Source organism: Pinus tabuliformis, chromosome 3_1, assembly GCF_031772625.1.
Source record: "Pinus tabuliformis cultivar Carrire ecotype Pingquan chromosome 3_1, CPIR1, whole genome shotgun sequence".
NCBI classification, from domain to species: domain Eukaryota; kingdom Viridiplantae; phylum Streptophyta; class Pinopsida; order Pinales; family Pinaceae; genus Pinus; species Pinus tabuliformis.
In genome coordinates, this window is record NC_142301.1 from 932,864,638 (window position 1) to 932,887,019 (window position 22,382).

The 22,382-nt window shown below is 36.6% G+C and overlaps 1 protein-coding gene across 1 annotated transcript in view; it reads right to left on the minus strand.

Moving 5' to 3' along the window:
- Positions 1-21,876: 21,876 nt before the first annotated feature.
- LOC149190830 (RAP release 2, galactose-binding-like domain protein, putative (DUF1997)) overlaps positions 21,877-22,382 on the minus strand; it is a 102,202-nt gene continuing 101,696 nt past the window's right edge. Inside the window, exon 6 of the mRNA XM_089412277.1 lies at positions 21,877-22,238. Within this exon, the coding sequence (XP_089268403.1) occupies positions 22,167-22,238 (72 nt within the window). The 3' untranslated portion in view covers positions 21,877-22,166. The remainder of the gene's footprint in view (positions 22,239-22,382) is intronic.

Here is a 22,382-nt window from a genome sequence, read left to right on the forward strand (position 1 = left end):
CTTAATAATACAAACCCTCAGATGTTGCACCAGTTATCCCAGATTGGGTTTTTCGGGGGATATTTGTCCAAAAATAATGGTGTCATTTGTGTTGTGTATTTCTTTCTTGCTCAGTTTCTTGTTTCCACAATTAATTTAATTGGTGAAGGCTGTAGTGTATTAGTTTCAGTATTTGTTGTAGGATGCAATAAATAATTTTTTCAGTAATTTATCAAATAGAAGAAACTTAATCAGTTGCTACAGTAGAAATTTGGGTCTTCCAAATTTTCACATGGTATTGAAGCTGCTGGTGAAGGAAGAGAGCAGAGCTAGAAGAGCCCAGCACTGAAGAGAAGGAAGGAAGTCAAAGTGTTGCGTAGGCAGCAAATCAAATCCCCATAGGGATTGCACAATCCAAGCTAGGAGGAAAATTTTCATGGGAAAATATTTATCTGAGTGAGTCGATAGAGAGAAATATTTCCAGATCGAAGTTTGCCAATGTTAGAGGGAGCAATCTAGAAGCATCAACGCAAAGTAGTTTTATGGTGAGACACAGTTTTCTGCAGCAGTTGCTGGGGCAGAAAAGCGTCAAAAGGAAGAAGGAGACATTGTTGAGGGAATTTATTCCTCAGAGAATTCCTAGCCATGGAAATCGATTTCTCTATTACTGAGCAACAACAGAGAGGAGCAGATCTACTAACTCTAGTAGTGAGTACATAGGCTAGCTTAGTGCTGCACAGAGGAGAGAGGAGGCAGTTCGACATTTAGTTGGCAAGGATGGTAGCTAGTGGGTTAAGAGATCAGGATCGTTTGGAAGGTGCATCCAACTATGTGATCTAGAAGGCAAGGATATCATGCCTTCTAGATGAGAAAGATCTCAAAACTTATGCCAACAGTGTGGTAGTTGTACCCACAGATCCAAATCCACTCAATAAGTACAAGGCTAAGATGGCAAAGGCCAAACGATTGATCCTCGATGAAGTGAGAGATCATGTAGTGTGTCATGTTGTCGACAAGAATACTGCCTAACAAATGTGGGAAGCATTGGCCACACTATACGAAGGGATCTTCCGAGTAGTGGAAGATGTACTTGGAGCAGAAGATGAGATCCACACAGATGCAAAAGGGTGAACTCATTGATCCGTTCCTAACAAAGCTTCAGGAAATACGAGACTCGTTCGCAGCTGTGGGGTCAACACCTTAGCCTACCAAGATGGTGAGGCTGGTCCTGAATTCAACCTCAAAAGAATGGCAAGTGTTTGTCCAGAGTATCCTAAGCAGAGAGAGATTGCCAAATTGGGAGGGGATGTGGGCTGCTCTTCAGCAGGAAGAAATGAGGAGAGACTTAGTCAAGTGCAAACTTGATAGCAACAGTAGCAGTGGGACGAAGCCAAGGAGGAGGAAGAGAATGCAACCCTTGCATCTAAGGGGCAGCATGAGCAGCGAAGAAAGAAGAAGGATGTCTCGAAGATCAAGTGCTTCTGGTGTGGTGAATTTGGTCACTATGCTACATAGTGTCCTCTCAAGAAGAAGGACAAGGACAAGAAACATGATCTGAAAGCTGCATTTGCAAAGATTGAGGAGGAGTAGTTTTCCATGGGTGCCCAGATACCTCCAGGGGATAGGTGGGGTGATCTAGTACTGTAGTTCGAAAGAATTTTAGATGGGCAGGATCCTTGAGGAGTCCACCTCTCGGATCAATACCTTGCTATGGGAGCCCAGATCAAAATTAGCAGATGGACCAGTGTTAGTTAGTGCAAAGGAGTGTCAGGGTGACAGTTGCAGTAGCTAGGAGTGCTAGAAATTGAGCAGTGTAGAGCAAAGTTGGCAACAGTGCCGTTGGCACAGTGCAGAGTCAGCAGCAGCACAGGGACTAGCAACAGCCATAACTCCAACAACAGATGCATCATGTTGAACACCTGTTCAATAATTTTGGATGTTTTTCCGTTGCTAATGCAGTAGTAGCAGTAGTTGGAGAAGGTTGCATTGTTAGCAATGGTGGTGCTAGTAGCAACACAGATGCAGAACTTATGAGGGTTGAAATACAGATGCAATGTTGGCAGTGGCAAGGTCAGCAATAGTACAAATGCAACATTTGCACAGTAGTTGGTGGGCAACAATGTCAGACATCAGCAACGCAGAGGGAGATGTTATAGAGAAGGGTGATGCTTCAACATGTTGCATTACTAGAGCACATTCCTCGCTAAGAGGGAGTGTTGATTTCTGGTAGCATCGGATGTGTTCTTAGCCTCAAAATTTGCGGGGAGGCTAGGACACATGTATTCCACAATACCTAGAAATAGTTTTGGGAAATTCCACCCAGAGACAATTTTATTAAAATAATTAATTATTTTTAATGGGTGTCTAAGTCTCAAATTAGGAAATTAAAATAATTAAAGGGTATTAATCAAACTGAGGGTGAAACTTCTAGAAAAAGACGAGGACCAAGCCAAAATGATCTAAGCCATTGATTAGAATCTAATATGGGTTGTTGGTTCTCAACGAGAAGATTATAAGAGGAGGCTTGATGGGCATTTGGAAAACACATCGGAGAAGGATCAAGATATCGAATTTCTTAGAGAGGGCAATGCAGCAGTTGCTAGAGAATCGATTGAGGGGATTTCTTGCAGTGAGGGGCAGGGATAGTTCCGGAGGGAGATTTCCTGATCCGGGAATACATTGTAGAGGAGGCAGAGAGAGATCCAGAAGAGGCAACGCAAAGGCTACGTTGGGCAGTGTAAGCCCACGCAGATGCAGCACAAAGCTTCAAAGGGAATTCAAATTCCTGCCAGGAGAGATGAGTTTCAGTGCAGGAAGCCGGGGTGTGAGACCGGAAGGCCTGAAATTTTAATCTCCAGATAGCAGGAGATCCGTGAAGAGGTGACGCAGATCCTCAAAGAAGCTGATGCAGTAGCTACGCAGAGCCAACATGAGGCCAGCCATCTAGGGCCTGGATCAACGTCAGTTCGCAAGTGATAGTGTGATGTATTTCTCACTAATCTTCTACCAGTAAGATCTCTATATAGGATTGCCAGTTTGGGCATCCGAAGAATTGTATTTAGAAAAGTACTACTTAATAATACACACCCTAAGTTGTTGTACTGGTTATCCCGCATTGGGTTTTTCCGGGGACATTTTTCCAAAAATAACGTTGTCATTTGTGTTGTGTATTTCTTTCTTGCTCAGTTTCTTGTTTCCACATTTAATTTAATTAGTGAAGGCTGCATTGTATTAGCTTCGGTATTTGCTATAAGATGTAGTAAATAATTTTTTCAGTAATTTATCAAATAGAAGAAACATAATCAGTTTTTGCAGTAGAAATTTGAGTCTTGCAAAGTTTCATATGGTATTGGAGCTACAGGTGAAGCAAGAGAGAAGAGCCAAAAGAGCCCAACAATGAAGAGAAGGAAGGAAGTTGAAGTGCTGTGTAGGCAGAAAATCGAATCCCCAGAGGGATTACGTAGTCCAGGCCAGGAGGGAAAAATTTCCATGGGAAAATTTCTTTCTGAGTGAGTCGACAGAGAGAAACATTTCCAGATTGAAGTTTGCCAATGTCAAAGGGAGCAACGCAAAAGCATCAGTACAAAGCAGTTTTCTAGTGAGACGCAATTTTCTATAGCAGTCGCTGGGGCAGAAAAGTGTCAAAAGGAAGAAAGGGACACTATTGAGGGAATTTCTTCCTTAGAGAATTCCTAGCCAAGGAATTTGATTTCTCTATTGCTGAGTAGCAGCAGAGAGGAGCAGATCTACTAACTCAAACAGGGAGTACATAGGTTAGCCTAGTGTTACGCAGAGGAGAGAGGAGGCAGTTCAACATTTAGTTGGCAGGGATGGCAACTAGTGGTTTAAGAGATCAGGATCGTTTGGAAGGTGCATCCAACTATGTGATCTGGAAGGAAAGGATCTCATGCCTTCTGGATGAGAACGATCTCAAAACCTATGTCGACATTATGGTAGTTGTACCCGTAGATCTAGATCCACTCAAGAAGTACAAGGATGAGATGGAAAAGGCCAAACGATTGATCCTCGATGGAGTGAGAGATCACGTAGTGTGTCACATTGTCAGCAAGGACACTGCCTGACAGATGTGGGAAGCATTGGCCACGCTATACAAAGGATCTTCCAAGCAGCGGAAGATGTACTTGGAGCAGAAGATGAGATCCACGCAAATGTAGAAGGGGGAACACATTGATCCATTTCTAACAAAGCTTCAAGAAATCCGAGACTCGTTGGCAGTTGTGGGGTCAACACCTCAGCTTACCGAGATAGTGAGGCTGACCCTAAATTCAGTCTCAGAAGATTGGCAAGTGTTTGTCTAGAGTATCCTGGGCAGAGAGAGATTGCCAGATTGGGAAGGGATGTGGGATGCGCTTCAACAGGAAGATATGAGGAGAGACTTAGTCAAATGCAAACTTGTTAGCAGCAACAATAGTGGGACGAAGCCCAATGAGGAGGAAGAGAATGCAACCCTTACATCTAAGGGGCAGTAGAAGCAGTGAAGAAAGAAGAGGGACGTCTCGAAGATCAAGTGCTTCTGGTGTGGGGAATTTGGTCACTATGCTACGCAATTTCCTCTCAAGAAGAAGGACAAGGAGGAGAAGCATGATCCGAATGCTGCATCCGCAAAGATCGAGGAGGAGGAGTTTGCTATGGGTGCCCAGATACCTCCAGGGGAGAGGTGGGGTGATCTAATACTGTAGTTCGAAAAAATTGCATATGGGAAGGATCCTTGAGGAGTCCACCTCTCGGATCAATACCTTGCTACGAGAGCCCAAATTAGAAGTAGCAGGATGGACCAGTGTCAATTGGTGCAGAGGAGCATCAAAGTGACAGTTGTAGTAGCTAGGAGCACCAAAAACTAAGTAGCGCAGAGCAGAGTTGGCAGCAATGCAGAGTCAGCAGCAACGCAGAGGCTTCAATGGGTCAGCGCAGAGAGTAGCAGCAGTCAAAACTTGAGAAACAAATACATAATGTTGAACACTTATTCAATAAAATTGGAAGCTTTTCTGCCATTGATGCAATAGCAGCAGCAGTTGGAGAAGGTTGCAGTGCAGATATAGTGTTGGCAGTGGCAGTGGCAGTGCTAGCAGCAGCACAGATGCAAAACTTATGAGGGTTGGAGTACAAATGCAGTGTGGCGGTGGCAGGGTCAACAACATTATAGATGCAGCATTTGCGCAGTAGTTGGTGGGCAGTGATGTCAGACATCGGCAGCGCAAAGGGAGATGTTACAAAGAAGGGTGATGCTTCAACAGGTTGCATTACTAGAGCACATTCCACAAAAAGAGGGAGTGTTGATTTATGGTAGCATCGAATATGATCTTAGCCTTAAAATTTGCAGGGAGGATAGGACACATGTATTCCACAATACCCAGAAATCGTTTTGTGAAATTCCACCAGGAGACAGTTTTATTAAAATAAAAAATTACTTAATGGGTGTCTAAGTCTAAACTTAGGAAATTAAAATAATCAAAGGGTACTAATCAAACTGAGGGTGAAACTTTTAGAAGAAGATGAGGATCAAGTGAAAATGATCTAAGCCATTGATTAGAATCTAATCTAGGTCGTTGGTTCTCAACGAGAAGATTATAAGAGGAGGCTTGATGGGCATTTGGAAAACACATTGGAGAGAGATCAAGATATCAAATTTCTCAGAGAGGGTAGCGCAACAGTTGCTTGAGAATCGATTGAGGAAATTTCTTGCAGTGAGGGGCATGGATAGTTCCAAAGGGAGATTTCCTTATCAGAGAATACATTGCAAAGGAGGCAAAGAGAGATCCATAAGAGGCAGCGAAGAGGCTACACTGGGCAACGTAAGCCCACACAAAGGCAGCGCAGAGCTTCAGAGGGAGTTCGAATTCCAACCAAGAGAAACGAGTTTTAGTGCAAGAAGTCAGGGTGTGAGACCGGAAGGCCTAAAGTTCGAATCTCCAGACAGTAAGAGATCCGGGACGAGTTGACGTAGATCCCGATAGAGGCTGATGCACTAGCTGCGCAGAGCCAACATGGGGCCAACCATCCAGGGCCTGGATCAGTGTCAGATCGCCAGTGATAGTGTAAGGTATTTCTCACTAATCTTCTGTCAGTCAAATCTCTGTATAGGATTGCTAGTTTGGGCATCCGAAGAATTGTATTCAGAAAATTACTGCTTAATAATATAAACCCTCAGATGTTGCACTGGTTTTCCCACATTGGGTTTTTCCGTGGACATTTGTCCAAAAATAACAGTGTCATTTGTGTTGTGTATTTCTTTCTTGCCCAGTTTCTTGTTTCCACATTTAATTCAATTGGTGAAGGTTGCAGTATATTAGTTTCGGTATTTATTGTAGGATGCAGTAAATAATTTGTTCATTAATTTATCAAATAGAAGAAACTTAATCAGTTGCTGTAGTAGAAATTTGGGTCTTCCAAATTTTCACACTTCTTCTCAACCTCTTGTATTAATGTCCTTCTTGAGCTTAGGATAATCTCTTTTGTAATTCCCATATTCTTGACATTCATATCATAGGATTTTATCCATGTTTTCTTGAGAACTATGCTTCCCGAACTTCCTTTCCTTTTAGTAAATGTTTGACCCTTTTCACTTGGTCCTTCATCACCTTCAACCTATCTTCTTCTATCTTGCATAGAAACCACAAGTTGTTAAATGGGATAGCTTTCTTCTCCTTATGGGCATTTGATACGAGGTTACCATGTTCATTAGATAATGCATTTAGAAAAATGGAGAAACATTTCTTTATCAGATATCATCTCTCCTAGAGCTTGCAGTTGAGATCTTATTTGAGATACTTTTGAGAGACATGTAGATATGCCTTCATCCTTTGATACCTTCAATTTGTATAGATTAAATCTAAGTGATATGATATTTCTTATCGCACTTTCGGAGAATAGTTCTACCAGCTTGTTATATATCTCTTTTTATGTCTCCAGCTCTACTATATAGGGAATGAGGGGATCTTTGACAGACTCCATAAGAATCTCTTGAGCCCTTAGATCCCTTTCCATGTATTCAGATTATGCTTGTCTTTTAGATGGTTTGGAGACTTTTCCATTGACATGACCAATAACTTCATTTTCTTCGAGGACTATGTTTATCCTCCTTTTCCATGCAAGGAAGTTCGATGACCCAACCAACTTATAGATCTCCTCGCAAAATGAAGTCATTTTACTAGATTAGATTATAGAAGAAAAGGTACTTACTTGTCAAGTGAAGATAGAATATTCAACTTAATCCCTTTGTTGATAATGATTAGATTATAGAAGAAAAGGTACTTACTTGTCAAGTGAAGATAGAATATTCAACTTAATCCCTTTGTTGATAATGATTGATGAAGATGTCTTAATGCCGCTCGAATGATCTTCCTCCAAATGAAATCCTTGCTTCAATAAAAAGGGAGATTTCTTTTTTTATGATGACAACGCCTTTTGATCTAGCTTCCTTTGGATGAATAGTCTTCAAGATACTTAAACTTCAAAATGATTGAGAGCAGATCCCAGGAATGCTTCTTTGATTGATCTAGGGTTTTTTATTTTCTTCAAGATGATGACGTGATCTTGATCTTGAAGTGCTTCACTTGGATGAATAAACTTCAAGCTACCTTGATTCGAAGATCTCTTCAAATTAATGAGAGTCTTTGTGGACTTTTGATGATGACTAGAGGTTCCCAAGACTTCCTTTTGATGCAGACCTTATTCTTCAACTAGAGTTTTGTCACTTCCTTGTAGATCTTGACTTCTAGATTCGCTTTGATGTCCTCCTTGACATTTGAACCTTGAGTGTCCCTTGAGAAGATGCCCTTCCCTGACATTGTCACCTTAGCTCTGATACCATGTTGAGAAATTTAGGGCATAACAATTAGGTGATTTCTCTATTATTGATCACTGCTTGTGAATGCTTTTTACTTCATTAGATTATGATCTTCTCTTTTGTTAGATTATTATAGTGTTCTTCATCAAATAACTACCAAAGCATAAACAATAACAAGACAAGAGATACACAATGTAGGCTATCAGCGAGGGCTAAAACCTCTCCCACTTGAGAGGAAAACCTAAACGAATTCTTCTTCTTATAGAGACTTCAATTGACAAATACCAAGACCAAGACCCTTGACCTATTTGTCTCTCCAAGACCAAGTCACAAACCTTCCTTGATGAGATTCTCCTTGAATAAAAAATATTGCTCTTTCCTCCTTCTTTGGACAACACAAGTCAAATTGTTTGCACTTATGAAATTTCGGTCTCTTTCCACAAGTTTGCAGTTCGTACTTCTGCATTCTCACACGTGGGAGTAGGGACAAGTTTGGAGGTGTTTCCCTTCTTCAATATCTTTGGAGACTCTTCTAAATGAACTTGGCTAGCAATCGAGTTGATTTGAAGATCCTCTAATTGCTTCCTCTTGGATTGTTACAACATCACTGCAAAAACCCTAGATTTCCAGCCACGTGTGTGAATATATGAGCCCAAAAACAATGTCAAATGCTTCAATTTGATCCTCCTTCCTTCGCTTGGATGTAGGACTCCTTCTATATGATCCTCGCACTTCTTTATTGCAGACCTTGTCCTTCACCGAATTGCTTGCTTTCAATTGAGAGACGTGTTGCCTATATATAGTGATTTGTCCATGCATATAAGCCAACTTGATAGGGATCTACGCTAACATGTCCTTTGGAGAGGTTTTATTATTCCTTCTCGAAGCCGACTTCTAGGAGGTGCTTTTGCTTTGTCTTGGAGGGCCTTCTTATTATTTTAATGACTCATACACAAATGTAACATGCCCAAGAAGGGTCTTTCATATATGACATTGACTCAATTTGACTTTATGACCAAACCTAAGGGCTCACAATGGGAGGCTTACCTAAAAATAAAATTCCTTGCTCATGAAACCCATGAGACAAGCATTATAATAATATTTTTTTTTTCTTCTTTGCATCAATTACATAAAATCACAATTACACATGTCATTATGAAGACCGAACCTAGTTACACTTTCAACATGTCTTAGAGGGGTCTTTGTCAAGGGTCTTAGGTCTTGGAATTTGTCATTTAAGATTCTATAAGAAGAGAAGAATTCTTGTGGGTTTTCCTCTCAAGAGGAGAGGTTTTGGCCCTGACTAGCAACCTACATTTTGTGTCCTCTTGTCTATTTGATATTCATTGTTTGATAGTTGTTTGATGATAGAAAACACAATAATAATAAAGTTAAAGAAGAAGCTAATTAGTTAAGTAAAAAGACATCACAAACAGTTACCAAAGTAAGAGAAATCTTTTAATCTAGCTGCCCTAGATTTCTCAAAAATAAACATAGTTGAAATTAAAATATTACACATCTTTTTATTCTTATTAGGAAGTAATGGAATTCTTTTACTTTCAATAGTTCTCTTTGAACATGGAAATAGTCTATGGTCATGACTATTTTTATTTTTTTATTTTGCATATTACTCTCTATATATATACACGTATAGAAAGAAAGAAATAAAATTATTTTAACGTCCACGAGGCTAAAGATAGCCTATGAGACATATTGTTTCTTCATCTGGTTGATGTATTCGACCCTTTTCCTGTGAAGCCTCACAATAAACACTCCTAGCTTCTTGACAAACCCTTCGGTAAATAGATTATCCCAAGAGCGAGTTGCCAAAATATCTGCATAACTTTCCCTGTTGCCTTTGAAGACCTCACATTCTAAAATGAAGTGCTTTTATGTTTCCACTTTTTCGGAAGAACAAAAAATACATACTCTTTCCTCCCACATTTCTTTTGGCCTTTTCCAGCGCCCTGTTTCACAATGGAGTTGATGAGCATTAGTCCTTAACTGAGCAATAAGATCTTCCCTCACTCCTCCTTGTTTCCCATATGTAATATCCAAAGGTGAAGGTGGAAAATATCCAAAACAAATCTCAAATGGGGACTTTGTTGTAGAAGTATGGACTGCTCTATTGTAAGAATGTTGAATATATACCAGATTTTCATCCCAAGTCTTTAGATGCTTCTAGTTGTATCCCCTCAGAAGATGCATCAAAGTATTGTTGACTACTTTTGTCTACCCATCTTTTGGTGGATGGAATGTTGTAGATCTCTTCAACTTTGTGTCCATATTCTCCCACAATGTAATCCAAAACGAACTGGGAAATCTTGTATTCTTGTCTGAAATGATACTCCTTGGTATCCCAAATTGCACCCAGACCTGTCCAAATGAAAAGTTTGTTGTTTCTTGCCTGCTGATGGTATTTTTACAAGGCATTAGAACACACATCTTGCTAAACCTGTCAACTACCACAAACAGGTAGTCATGCTCCTTCCTGTTTATCGATAAACCTCCCACAAATTCCATGGAAATGCTTTCCCAAGGATGAGTAGGTACAGGTAAGGGATAATATAAACCATGTTTCATGTTTATGTGCTCGCTGGTAAAATGAAGCATGCATCCTCTTATGAACCAAGTTACTTGATCTTGCATCTTGGGCCAATACACATACCTATGCAATTTAGCCATAGTCTTCCCTACACCAAAGTGCCTGTGCAAGCCTCTATGATCAATTGCAATCACTCACCTTTAGAAACATATTAATTTTAACCAAAATTCGGTAGAAATTTTAAAAAACTTGAGCTTAAGTTATTTAATTAATTTGCACAATTCTAGTGCTCAAAGAGTTTTTTAAGTTGCCAAATCCATTTATACACTCAAAAATGTATTTTAAACAACAAAAACTCACAATCTTTCTTGAAATTATATCAACAAAAACTCTCCCGTCCATGTTGTAATCTCTTGTTATTTATGAGTTTAGGCTTCTATGATGTGGATAGCTTTGAATCAATTCTTTAGTATCTATCACAACTTATTATTTGAGTTGATGTTTTTATTCATGTCCTATTATGTTATGTAGACATTTTTTACTCGGTCAAATAAAAATAAATAAAAATTAAAACCAAAACCCACTCAAGTATGGAAGAGATGCTATAATGTTATGTTATGTAAATCAAATAAAAAAATAATACAAAATAAAAATGATATATATATATATATATATATATTCTAACTAATAGATGAATTTTTATGATTAATTTTAATCAAAATTCAGTAGAGCTTTTTAAAAACTTGAGTTTAAATTATTTAATTGCATAATTCTAGTGTTCAAGTAGTTTTTGAAGTGCCAAATCCATTTATGCATTCAAAAATGTATTTTAAACAACAAAAACTCACAATCTTACTCGAAATTATATTCAAATACAAAAAATTATTTCATATATAAATTAAGTAATCTAACTTATAAATAAAATAATTTTTTTAATATATAAAACAACTGAAATACCATAACATATATAAAAAGAATTTTTGTTTTTTTACGTTAATTCAGGGAAAAAAATATTTTTTGCTATTTATTAAAACACAGATTGACAAGAACACTGATCACATAAAATCTATCTAATTTGTCTCCCACGTTAAAAGGGGTTTAATTGAAGTGTTGGTACTCAGGGGTTGGGTTGAAAGCACCAGCTTAACTTTTCCGCTTTTCCACTTATCCATTGCTTTTGTTTCTTACTCTCACGATACTGTATAATTTCCATGCTAAACTTTTAATGTCGGTGGGAGTAGTGCCACTGGGACTACATAGCTAAATTTTATTTAATATTTTTGAGATTTAATATTCATCCACTTTGTACAGAAGTGAAGTTAATTGTTTGAATTCATTTCTATTGTTTGATCCATCACATAACCATAACCAATAAAACAAAGCAAACAATAAACATTAAATAATAAATTAATGATTTTGAAATTAATTGTTTGAATTTGTTTCTATTTATTGGATTCATCAACATAAACATAACAATGATCAAGTAAAACAAACCAAACAATAAACATTAAATAATAAGTTAAGCCGTAGTCTTTAACGCGACTTTTTGAAAGCCTTTCCGGCGATTTTTTCCGGTGAAAATCCGGCAGTAATTTATTGAAATCCAAATTTGATAACTAGTTTCTGCACAATGAAAGCGTCCCAGGGGTTTTTCAGGGTGCTGAATCCGAATATGCAGTTAAAAAACCATTTTAACTACAACAAATCATGATTTCATCTCAATTTCTTCCGCCGGATTCCGTCACCGGAATCTCAAAAAGTCGCATTATAGACAACTCCATAAGTTAATGATTTCGAAATTAATGATTCCTTCAGGGAAAAATTAATCTATAATTAACTCAATGTATAATATAGATCATTCCCAAAGATGAGCATGTTGCTCTGTCTAACAATTGGGCATGAAGATTTAACATGGCAGGATTCGTTATTTGAAAGTTTTTTGCAGGCATGTTCCTCTGTCTAACAATTGGGCATGAACATTTAACATGGCAGGGGTCATAATTTGAAAGTTTTTTCGCAGGCATGCTGCTCTGTCTAACAATTGGGCATGAACATTTGATAGGACATGATTCATAATTTGAAAGTTTTTTGCAATCACGTTGTTGAGCAGATTCTCTTCCTCTTTATGGTGTTTTTCTCACACAGGGGCTTCTAAGCATATGAAGAAAAAGTTTCATCATGCATGGAAGCCCTGCCCTGCTCTGATGACATCAAGAAACAATAGGTTCCATCAAGTTAATTGTTTGGTTCTAGAAACAGGTTTTTAGTGATGAAGTTTGAGCGAATTAGAGTTTGGGGTACTCTTCTTGGTTATGCCTGTCAATAGAGTAAGTTGAGACAGTAAAAGGAACCTCACCACAACCTGGCTGGTTGAACAATACAATAATTGTCTCCTGGCTATGGTCTTAAACACATTTATAAGAGCATTAGAAGAATCCAATACTTTGAAATATGCTTCTAGCAATTGGGCATAATAATATCTCCTGATCAAGTTATTTAATATAGTAAGATCCATGTATTCAGGTATTTTCACAATCATCTTGTTAATCAAATACTCTACCTCTTTATGGTGCTTTTTTCACACGTGGGATTTTCAACGTATGAAACAAAGCTTTCATCATACCTAGAAACCTTGCTCTGATGACATCAAGGAACAATAATGTCTATCAAGCTAATTGTTTGGTTTGGGAAGCATGTTTTCTACAATGGAGTTAATTGTTTGGTTTGGGAAGCATGTTTTCTACAATGGAGTTTGAGTGAATTAGAGCACGGGGTATTCTTCTCTTTGTGCTTTAAGAACCATTGCTTCATCTCTAATAACAATGTTATTGCACTGAGAGGCTCATTGAAACAAGGCTTTCATCATACCTGGAACTTGCTCTGATGACATCAAGGAACAATAAGGTCTATCAAGTTAATTGTTTGATTTGGGAAGCATGTTTTCTACAATGAAGTTAATTGTTGGGTTTGGGAAGCATGTTTTCTACAATGGAGTTTGAGTGAATTAGAGCACGGGGTACTCTTCTCTTTGTGCTTGAAGAACTGATGTTGCATCTCTAATAACAATGTTATTGAGATGAGAGGCTCAGTCTACAGCCTAGTATGATGTGTAACTCTGTCTGTCCGTCATCAAAGTTGAAATTTTAATCATGTCCACAAAAAATAAAATAAAAATAAAAAAATATATTAATTAATTAATAAACTATACAAAATATTTAAATATTGTTGGTTCATAAAAAGATTTGTAAATGAAGAAATTGGATCCCTCTAAGCTCATATTAGATCAATATTTAAAATGGATATATATTGGTTAATATTAAATGGTTCGATATTCATTAGTTTCTTCTTTGCTTCTAGTAACAAAATTGATATCAATTGAATTTCTCTATTTGCCAGTAGAAGCTAAGTAGTGTAACTCTGTCTGTCCGTCATCAAAGTTGAAATTTTAATCATGTCCACCCAAAAAAAATAAAAAATTAATAAACTATACAAAATATTTAAATAATGTCGGTTCATAAAAAAAATTGTAAGTGAAGAAATTGACTCTCTCTCGGCTCATATTAGATCAGTGTTTAAAATGGATCTATACTGGTTATTATTAAATGGTTCGATATTCATTAGTTTCTTCTCTGCTTCTAGTCACAAAATTGATATCATTTGGATTTCTTTATTTGTCAATGGAAGCATAACTCTGTCAGTAGAGTAGGTTGAGACTAAGAGGAATTCCATCACAACTTGGTTGCAAAATGCAATAGTTGTTTCATGGCAATTGTTTTTACTGAATGTTATAGTTGTTTCATGGCAATTGTTTTTACTCAAATGCATTTAGAAGAGCATCAAGTGAATCAATATAAAGTTCAGAGAATGATCGAATACCTTAAAATCTGATTCAAAGGCATTTAGAAGAGCATCAAGTGAATCTATATCAAATTTGGAGAAAGATCAAATACCTTGAAATCTGCTTCAAACCACAAGGCATAATCATAACTCTTGGTCAAGTTATTTAACATAACAGAATCCATACACACATCATAAGCTTCTCTGCATCTTCACGATGTTTTTCTCACACTAGGGCTTTTTAGCGTATGAAACAAAGTTTTCATTATGCCTAGAAACCCTACTATGCCAACATCAAGAAACAATAGGGTCCATCAAGTTAAGTTAAAATTTGGGAAGTAAGTTTTCTACGAATGGAGTTTGAATGAATTACAGCAGGGGTCATTCATCCCCATGTACTCAGGGGTCGCCATTGAAGAACTGAGGCTTCATCACCATTGTTATTTTTGTTCTTTTGCTAATTCTCTGTTTCTTCTCACAAAATTGATTTCAGTTGGGTTTCCTCTATTAGTTGTTGCAAGGGATTATGTTTTTTTTTCATTGGCTAATTCTCGATTTATTCTCACAAAATTGATCTCAATTGGGTTTCTCTATTTGTTTGTTACAGGTGATTTTATGAGATAAGTGTGTTTATGTGATTTCAATTGAGTTTCCTCTATTGGTTTACTTTAGCTGGCAAGTATTAGGTGTTTAATAACGTATGTGAATCCCATCAAATTAAATTTAGAATTAGAGTTTCTGATAACAATGAAGATCCTTGGGAGATATTGGGAATCTTGCTAGTGCCCTCTCCACCAACTGCATTGGTAGGAAACAAGAACCCTGATAAAATCATGCATATAAACACACTATTTCTATTGAAGCTTGGTTTTTTAAAACTTTTCCCAGTTTTTAAAATTGTGTGAACCCATTGCTCTTCGGGAACCATATCGTTAGTGGCACAGAGTCTACTCTTGTTGTCAATAGTCCAATCATTGGGTGAGAACTGAAATTCCACTGAATCGATAAAGGCATGCAAGATATCTAGTTGTTAAACTGCTTTCTTTGACCCATGGATGATATTGCTATTGTCTTGGGCATCCCCTTTGACATCAATGACATTTGTTATCATCAATGGCAACACTATGTGCAACACAAATGATACTGACATTTTCTATTTAATTTGCATGCAAAATATTTGTCAAAATAATGCACAAGCAAATTGTTTGATGAAATGTTTCAATGAGTTGATGGACAATGTAGTGGTTGGATGTATGTTAAGTGTTTAAAGAAGGATTCAATGAGCATTTTTATTATTGCACAAGTTTAATCTGGCACATTTAGGAATTATTCTATTCGTTGATTGGGTAATCCTAAGAAAGGGACATTAGAGAGAGAGAGATTATTATCATCCTGTAAAAATTTGGGGGTGTGCTCTAGTTTTCCGCACACTCACTCCCTTGTCCCTATCATTCCCACATTTTGGAAACCAAAGTGCAAGATGGTTTAGTGTATACATGATTTTTCTATTATATATATATATATATATATATATATATATATAAAGAGCAAGAGAGAGATTTGGGGGTGTTCTATAGTCATGCCAGACACTCCTTCCCTGTCCCTATCATTCCCACATTTTGGAATCCAAAGTGCAACATGGTTTGCCATATTCTTAATTTTCTGTTAAATTGTATTTAAATCTATGATTCTCATATCATTTCATTCTAGTTTTATTGATAGTTTTCTATTAAAAAACCAAGTGCCCATCTCAAAGTTTTGTGCACCTTAAGACACAGTTAAAGGATTCTATAAATTCTAACAATATATAAATATATATATAAAGGGATTTGTAGGCTTCATGATACCACTCACAAATTTGACAAAGAAAAACAAACTTCAAACAGACGAAGGAAATAAAGACCACCTTTCAACATTTGAAAAAGATAATGAATTCTAGCCTCGTACTCACACTTCAAGTGTAGAAAATCCACAAAATTTTGCTACTGCCTTAATGAACAATTTGAAAGCTAGCTTCTTTTCATTAGGACACAAATTTTCTCTACTTATTTGTAGCGGAATAGGAACAGAAATAAACACAATCACTCAATAATCAAGGCACAAAAATTTCTATGGAACCCAACTAGAAAACCCTTTGTTTGTTTGAGAATTTTATTGATAGAAGAATGAGCAATAGATCTCCTATAATACAATATTGTCTCAATAAAAAACACAATGGTTCTCCCTGCCTGAACTAGGCTTGAAACACTTGCAAGTAGCCTAATCTTGCCTCCCTATTTCTATGCGCATAGGCTGCTCCTATTATTTAGGGGATTCTCCCTAAATCCTTGCACAAATCCCAAGGGAAATTCCTCCTCAAATCTGCATACAAGCTTCTCTTGCACACTCTTCCTCTCACAAGCTCACACACACAAACTTGTGCTCTCTATTGCTTTGTCTCACCAACTCGTGCTCACAAAACAATGATGTACAATGGTGCCTTCGTCCTCCTTATAAGCAATTCGCATAGGCTAAATCTGGCAAGTTGTATTTTAGGAAGTCGACTTGTGATTGATGAGTTAACTGAGTCAAACTAACTCTTGTAACTCGTCTAGTCTCAATTTAGAATTGAGACTCAATCACTCGTCCTTTTCCCAAATCTAACTTGCACTAGAAGACAACAGTTGAGCCTTCCACTTCTGCGCATTAAACAAAATGCTTCATGAACTGTCCTAACTTATAGGAATTTGTCCTAAATTTTAGGAACTCATCCTAACTTTTAGGAAATCGTGCATGCTAAGGAAAATTGCTTCTTGGTTTCTTTAACTCAGGCACAAGTCAAAGGACCTTTCTCACTACTATTTTCAACATTGAGATTTCACCAACATAGAGGTTGTCCTTATGCAAAATCCATAGACAATTCCCTTTGAAAGCGAGAAGTTGGATGATAAGGATGAGTTACTATGCACTTGTGAAAAGGAATTGTTCACCCTTGAGCATACTATAGGAAAATTCAAGCAATATTTGTCAAGGCAACACTTTGTTATCCAAGCAAGCCACTAGAGCTTGAGGTATAATCCAATAAGAACTTGAGTAAGCAATGAGCAAAGTCGGAAAGAAAGTTACAAGATGTGGCTTTCAAATCCCAATATAAGAGAGGAAAAAGTAACATGTTTGCAAATTCACTATCTTGATTCTTGGGTTACAAGTAATATTCATAGTAGGACTTGGCTGGAAAAAAGAGATATTGGTTGAATACGCCAAGGATGAGATGGTTGTTGCTAAGTTAAAGAATTGGGGAAGGTACAACAAAGTTCATCCTTTTGTATGCTATAGGAAAATTCAAGCAATATTTGTTAGGGCAACACTTCATTATCCAAACAAATTATTAGAGTTTGAAGTGTTTTCGTCTAGGAAAGACTTTAAGTGAGCAACAAGCAAAGTGGGTGAGCCAGTATCAAGTTGTAACTTTGGAATTCAATATGATAGAAGGAAAAATAATGTGGTTGCATATTCATTATCTCAATTCCCAAGTTACAAGTAATATCTACAATGGAACTAGGGTGAAAAGAAGAGACAAATTAGTTGAACATGCCAAGGATGAGAAGGTCAATGTTATGTTACAAGAACCAAGGAAGGTGCAACAAGTAGATAGCAAGTACAAATTCTTGGATGATCTGATTTTCTACAAGAACCTCATACATAGTGTACCAACCTCTTATTAAATATATGGAGGTCTTAGCGAAAAGCAATTCCTTCCCTATTGTTGGTCACACTAGTCCTTTTAAGAAATGTTACAACTTTTGGAAGGGTCTTGTCGCAAATGTGAAAAAAATTATTGCTTGATATGAAAATTATGAAGAAACCATGTCTATTATATGTTATAACCTTTGCCCATTTCCAACCAAAAATAGGAATCCAATTAGCATGAGTTTCACTACAAGTTTGCCTATTGGGTGCAGGGCCACTGTATCTTCACCATGGTTGATCGATTCACTAGCTATGACCATTTTATTCTCATGGATATCACTGTTAAAGCCTCAAATTTTACTCAGTTATTTATGTAACATTACATTGCATGGGATTCCAAAGAACATTGATAATGACCAAGGCCCAAAGTTCATCAACAACTATAGGAAGGAATTGTTTTAAATGGATGGCACAATCTTGATCCCAAGATCACCCTCAAACTGATGGACAAATGGAGATTGTTAATAAATGTCTAGAAGAGTACTTAGAAACTGTGTTGCAGAACAACAACCTTCCTTTAAAAAATTAGTTGCACTTGGAAAAGAATTTGTACAATATAAAATATACCCCATGCATTTGAATGTCAACATTTGAAGCCTTTTATTGTTATGGCCCTCCTTTGTTGATTGATTTGACCATTGAAGACACTCAAACGTTGGTTGTCAGAGGCTTTCTAGAGGAAACCCAGCAGATATTGAAGCAGCGAAAGGAGAACCTCAAACTCACCCGAGGTGGGATGAAGTCCCAACCAGTGTAGTACCATAGTGAGTGGAAATTTGAAGCCGCTAATTGCGTTCCCTTCAGACTCAATTGCATAATCAATTCTCAAAGGCAAAATGTGGGAAAACTTGGGACTAGATACCATGGACCTTACAAGGCTCTAACAAGAGTAAGGTAGTTTGCATATACACTTGAAGTGACAACAATATCGTGAGTACAAAACAATTTTCATGTCTAGAGCCTCAAGAAAGTGGTAGGGAAATCATGTTGCCTCCTCTATATGATGAACAAGAAGTTCTTTTAATTCTAGAATGCATTTGGCAACTCTAGAGAAGAAGCTGAAGACTACAAGCAGCTATCAAAGTAAGAGAAATCTTTTAATCTAGCTGCCCTTGATTTCTCAACAATAAACATAGTTGAAATTAAAATATTACACATCTTTTTATTCTTATTAGGAAGAATGGAATTATTTTACTTTCAATTACTTCTCTTTGAACGCGGAAATAGTCTTTTATGGTCATGACTATTTTTTTTTTTCATATTACTCTTTATATATATACACATAGAAAGAAAGAAATAAAATTATTTTAACGTCCACGAGGCTAAAGATAGCCTATGAGACATATTGTTTGTTTATTCATTTGGTTGATGTATTCAACACTTTTCCTCTGAAGCCTCACAATAAGCACTCCTAGCTTCTCGACAAACCCTTCGGTAAACAGATTATCCCAAGAACTAGCTGCCAAAATATCTACATAACTTTCCTTGTTTCCTTTGAAGACCTCACATTCTAAAATGAAGTGCTTTTATGTTTCCACTTTTTTCAAAAGAACAAAAAATACATACTCTTTCCTCCCACACTTATTTTGGCCTTTTCCAGTGCCCTGTTTCACAACGGAGTTAATGAGAATTAGCCCTTAACTGAGCAATAAGAATTTTGGCTCTCCAAGAAATATTGGCCTCTATGTACGTTTTTTGTTAATGATATGAGTGGGATTAAACACTTCTATATAATATTTTTTCTTTCTCCCTAGCTCCTTATCCCAAGTACGCTTGTGGAACTTGTCCATAACAAAAGCTTTTATCTCTTTACTATTTATGGGACACATGTTCAAGCAAATACCCCATTTACTAAACCATTTCTTATTTCGCTGCATCCAAGTCTTTTTTCTTTTGCACAATATGTCATTAAAGACAACCTTACACCATCTGTCCTCTTCCATTTGAATTTTTTTTTAAATACCTTATGATTCGCAACATAGCAATTGCTTCAATAGGAAAAACCCCCGTTTCACTTAACAAGATAGCATAAGGAACTGCACTTTTAATTTTGAATTTGTTTGTAATCAAATGCTTCTGAATTTTCTCAATTTGTTTCCACTGCTTGTTGGATGTACTGTTGGCCCACAATTCACAACCATAGAGAATCACCAGAATCAATAGAAGCTCAAAAAGAGTTTTGGGTGGTTTTCCAGTCCCATAACTCTACCTCTCTACACCTATTTTGAATAACATAAAATGCTTTCCAACTCCTCAAAGTTCTTTTTTTTTACAACCATCCCAACTTAGATTTTTGTTGAAGTCAATTATGAGGTATTTGTAATCTACAACTTCTTCCAAAATGTTGTCTTCAAAGTAGAACTTATGTTGGTTATGTTTTCTTTTTCTAGAGAAAACCACTACTTTCTTTTTGCTAAGATTAACTTGCATCCCCACCACTATATGACGTTGATATTAAAATAAAATAGTTAACATGGATATTCAAATAATCTCTTTAAGTTTTGTATTGAAACGCTTGTAAAAATAATAAGAATTATACCTTGTAAGTGAAAAATAAGTTATTTGTTTTTTTAAGCTTTCAATCTCTTTAAAGTTGGTATAAAATTACGTTTTTCATATGGATATCAAAATATTTTATTTATGGCTGAGAGTCGCACGTGTTGTAAGAACAACACCTGAGTAATCAACTGAGTGATCACAGCGCGAGTGGAATTATGATGTTTTATAATGCTTTTAATTAAAACTAACAAAAAAATCTATATTCGATTTTATTAGTTTATTATAACCACATTGTTTTTCTTTAATTTAGACAATATTTTGTGCCAATTAAAAGTTGATCACAAAAAAAATTACACATCTCATTCATACCAGGCTATAAACTGCGCCTCTCAACACAATAAGAATATACACATTTTTATAACATTATGATCTATTCTGTAACTAAATATACTAACCATAACCATAACCATAACCATTCAGATCATTCACCAACGTAACACTTTTGGTATTGCCATTAATAACTTATTCTATTTTATCCAAACATTTAATATTTGTTGCTGTTTCCACCATAACAGACATCCTAGAAATATTAGAAGAAATTGAAAGATCAGCTTCCACTCTTCCTCTTTAAAGATATAACACATAAAGGATTATAAACGATAAACATGCTTAAAGAAAAATTTATACACAGAACCTATTTGACAGTTAGGCATTTTAAAAAATAAAAATAAGCTACAATCACCCTGGGGTTTTTATTCTTCTTGATATATAAAGAAAATTACACCAAATTGTACTCTTAATTTGATGTCTAGGCATTTAAAAAAACAGTAAAAAGGGTAAAAGATTTTGCAACTTTGGTGGAATAGATACCTCCCAGACAAAGAGATCTTACTGAACTTTGTTAAACTATAATATTCCGGAACTACGGAAATAGGGAAAGGCACAGATGCCACACAAGGATAATAAGAACCATCTCGTTGATTGATTTTTCTGGCGAAACTCAGGTTTTAGTTTGACTGATTCTACTTCCTCTTTGGGACTAAATAAAAAAAATACCTACAAAATCCTCTCCATCGGTTCTCGTCATCCAGCTTAGCAGATTTTCTAGCTTTGTTGTCATACAAAATCACATAGAAACATGGTCAAGACTGTAAACTGTTTATTGCTCCCAAGATTATGAATATGCTCTTTCATAGTTTTACAAATAAGTCTCACAACAAAGGTAGGACCTATGCTCCGAGAGTGAACTTCAGTTCGTCTGAAAAGTGATATAATAGCATGAGAGTACCAGTACCTTGCTCAATTTGCTAGCATGCCTGCACAAAGCTGCTCTGTAGATTGCTATCCATACTTGTAACTCTGAAACTACATAGGATCATATGTTTTAAGGATAAAATAATGCAGATATCTCATAATCACGACATGGAAACCTATTTTGATAACATGCCCATAAAGGTGAACTAAACCTTCAAATATGCAGTTAGGGTAGAAAACCATGCTTCACTAACAAGGTATAAAATTACAATATAATTCTGGGTGTAAACGATCTGATAGATGATCTGCAAGTGCCAGGAGGCAATATCTAGCAGAATATGTACAAATTAAAATGCCAAAGATATTTGGAAAAAAAAAAAACAAATCAACCGGAACATTCTGACAACAAAAATTTCTCTCTACAACAGAAAATCCCACAAAATATGTAAAAGATATTTACAGTAATTATTTTTTCATGAAATCAATAGAATGTTGATGTTCTTCCCAGAATTATTGTCATATTTGCCCTGTCCCAAGAGGACGACGAGATGTGTCACCAGTAGCCCATGCCTTGTAGTCCTTGGAAAGCTGCCAAAAAGGTAGAGAATAAGAAATCGTACCCAAAAAGCCAAGAATTGACGAAAACGATCCATGTACAACCAAAGCCCAGGCAGCAACCAGATTGAATGTTTACATGAGATTTTTAGAAAAAATGATTTTTTAGCTAAATGA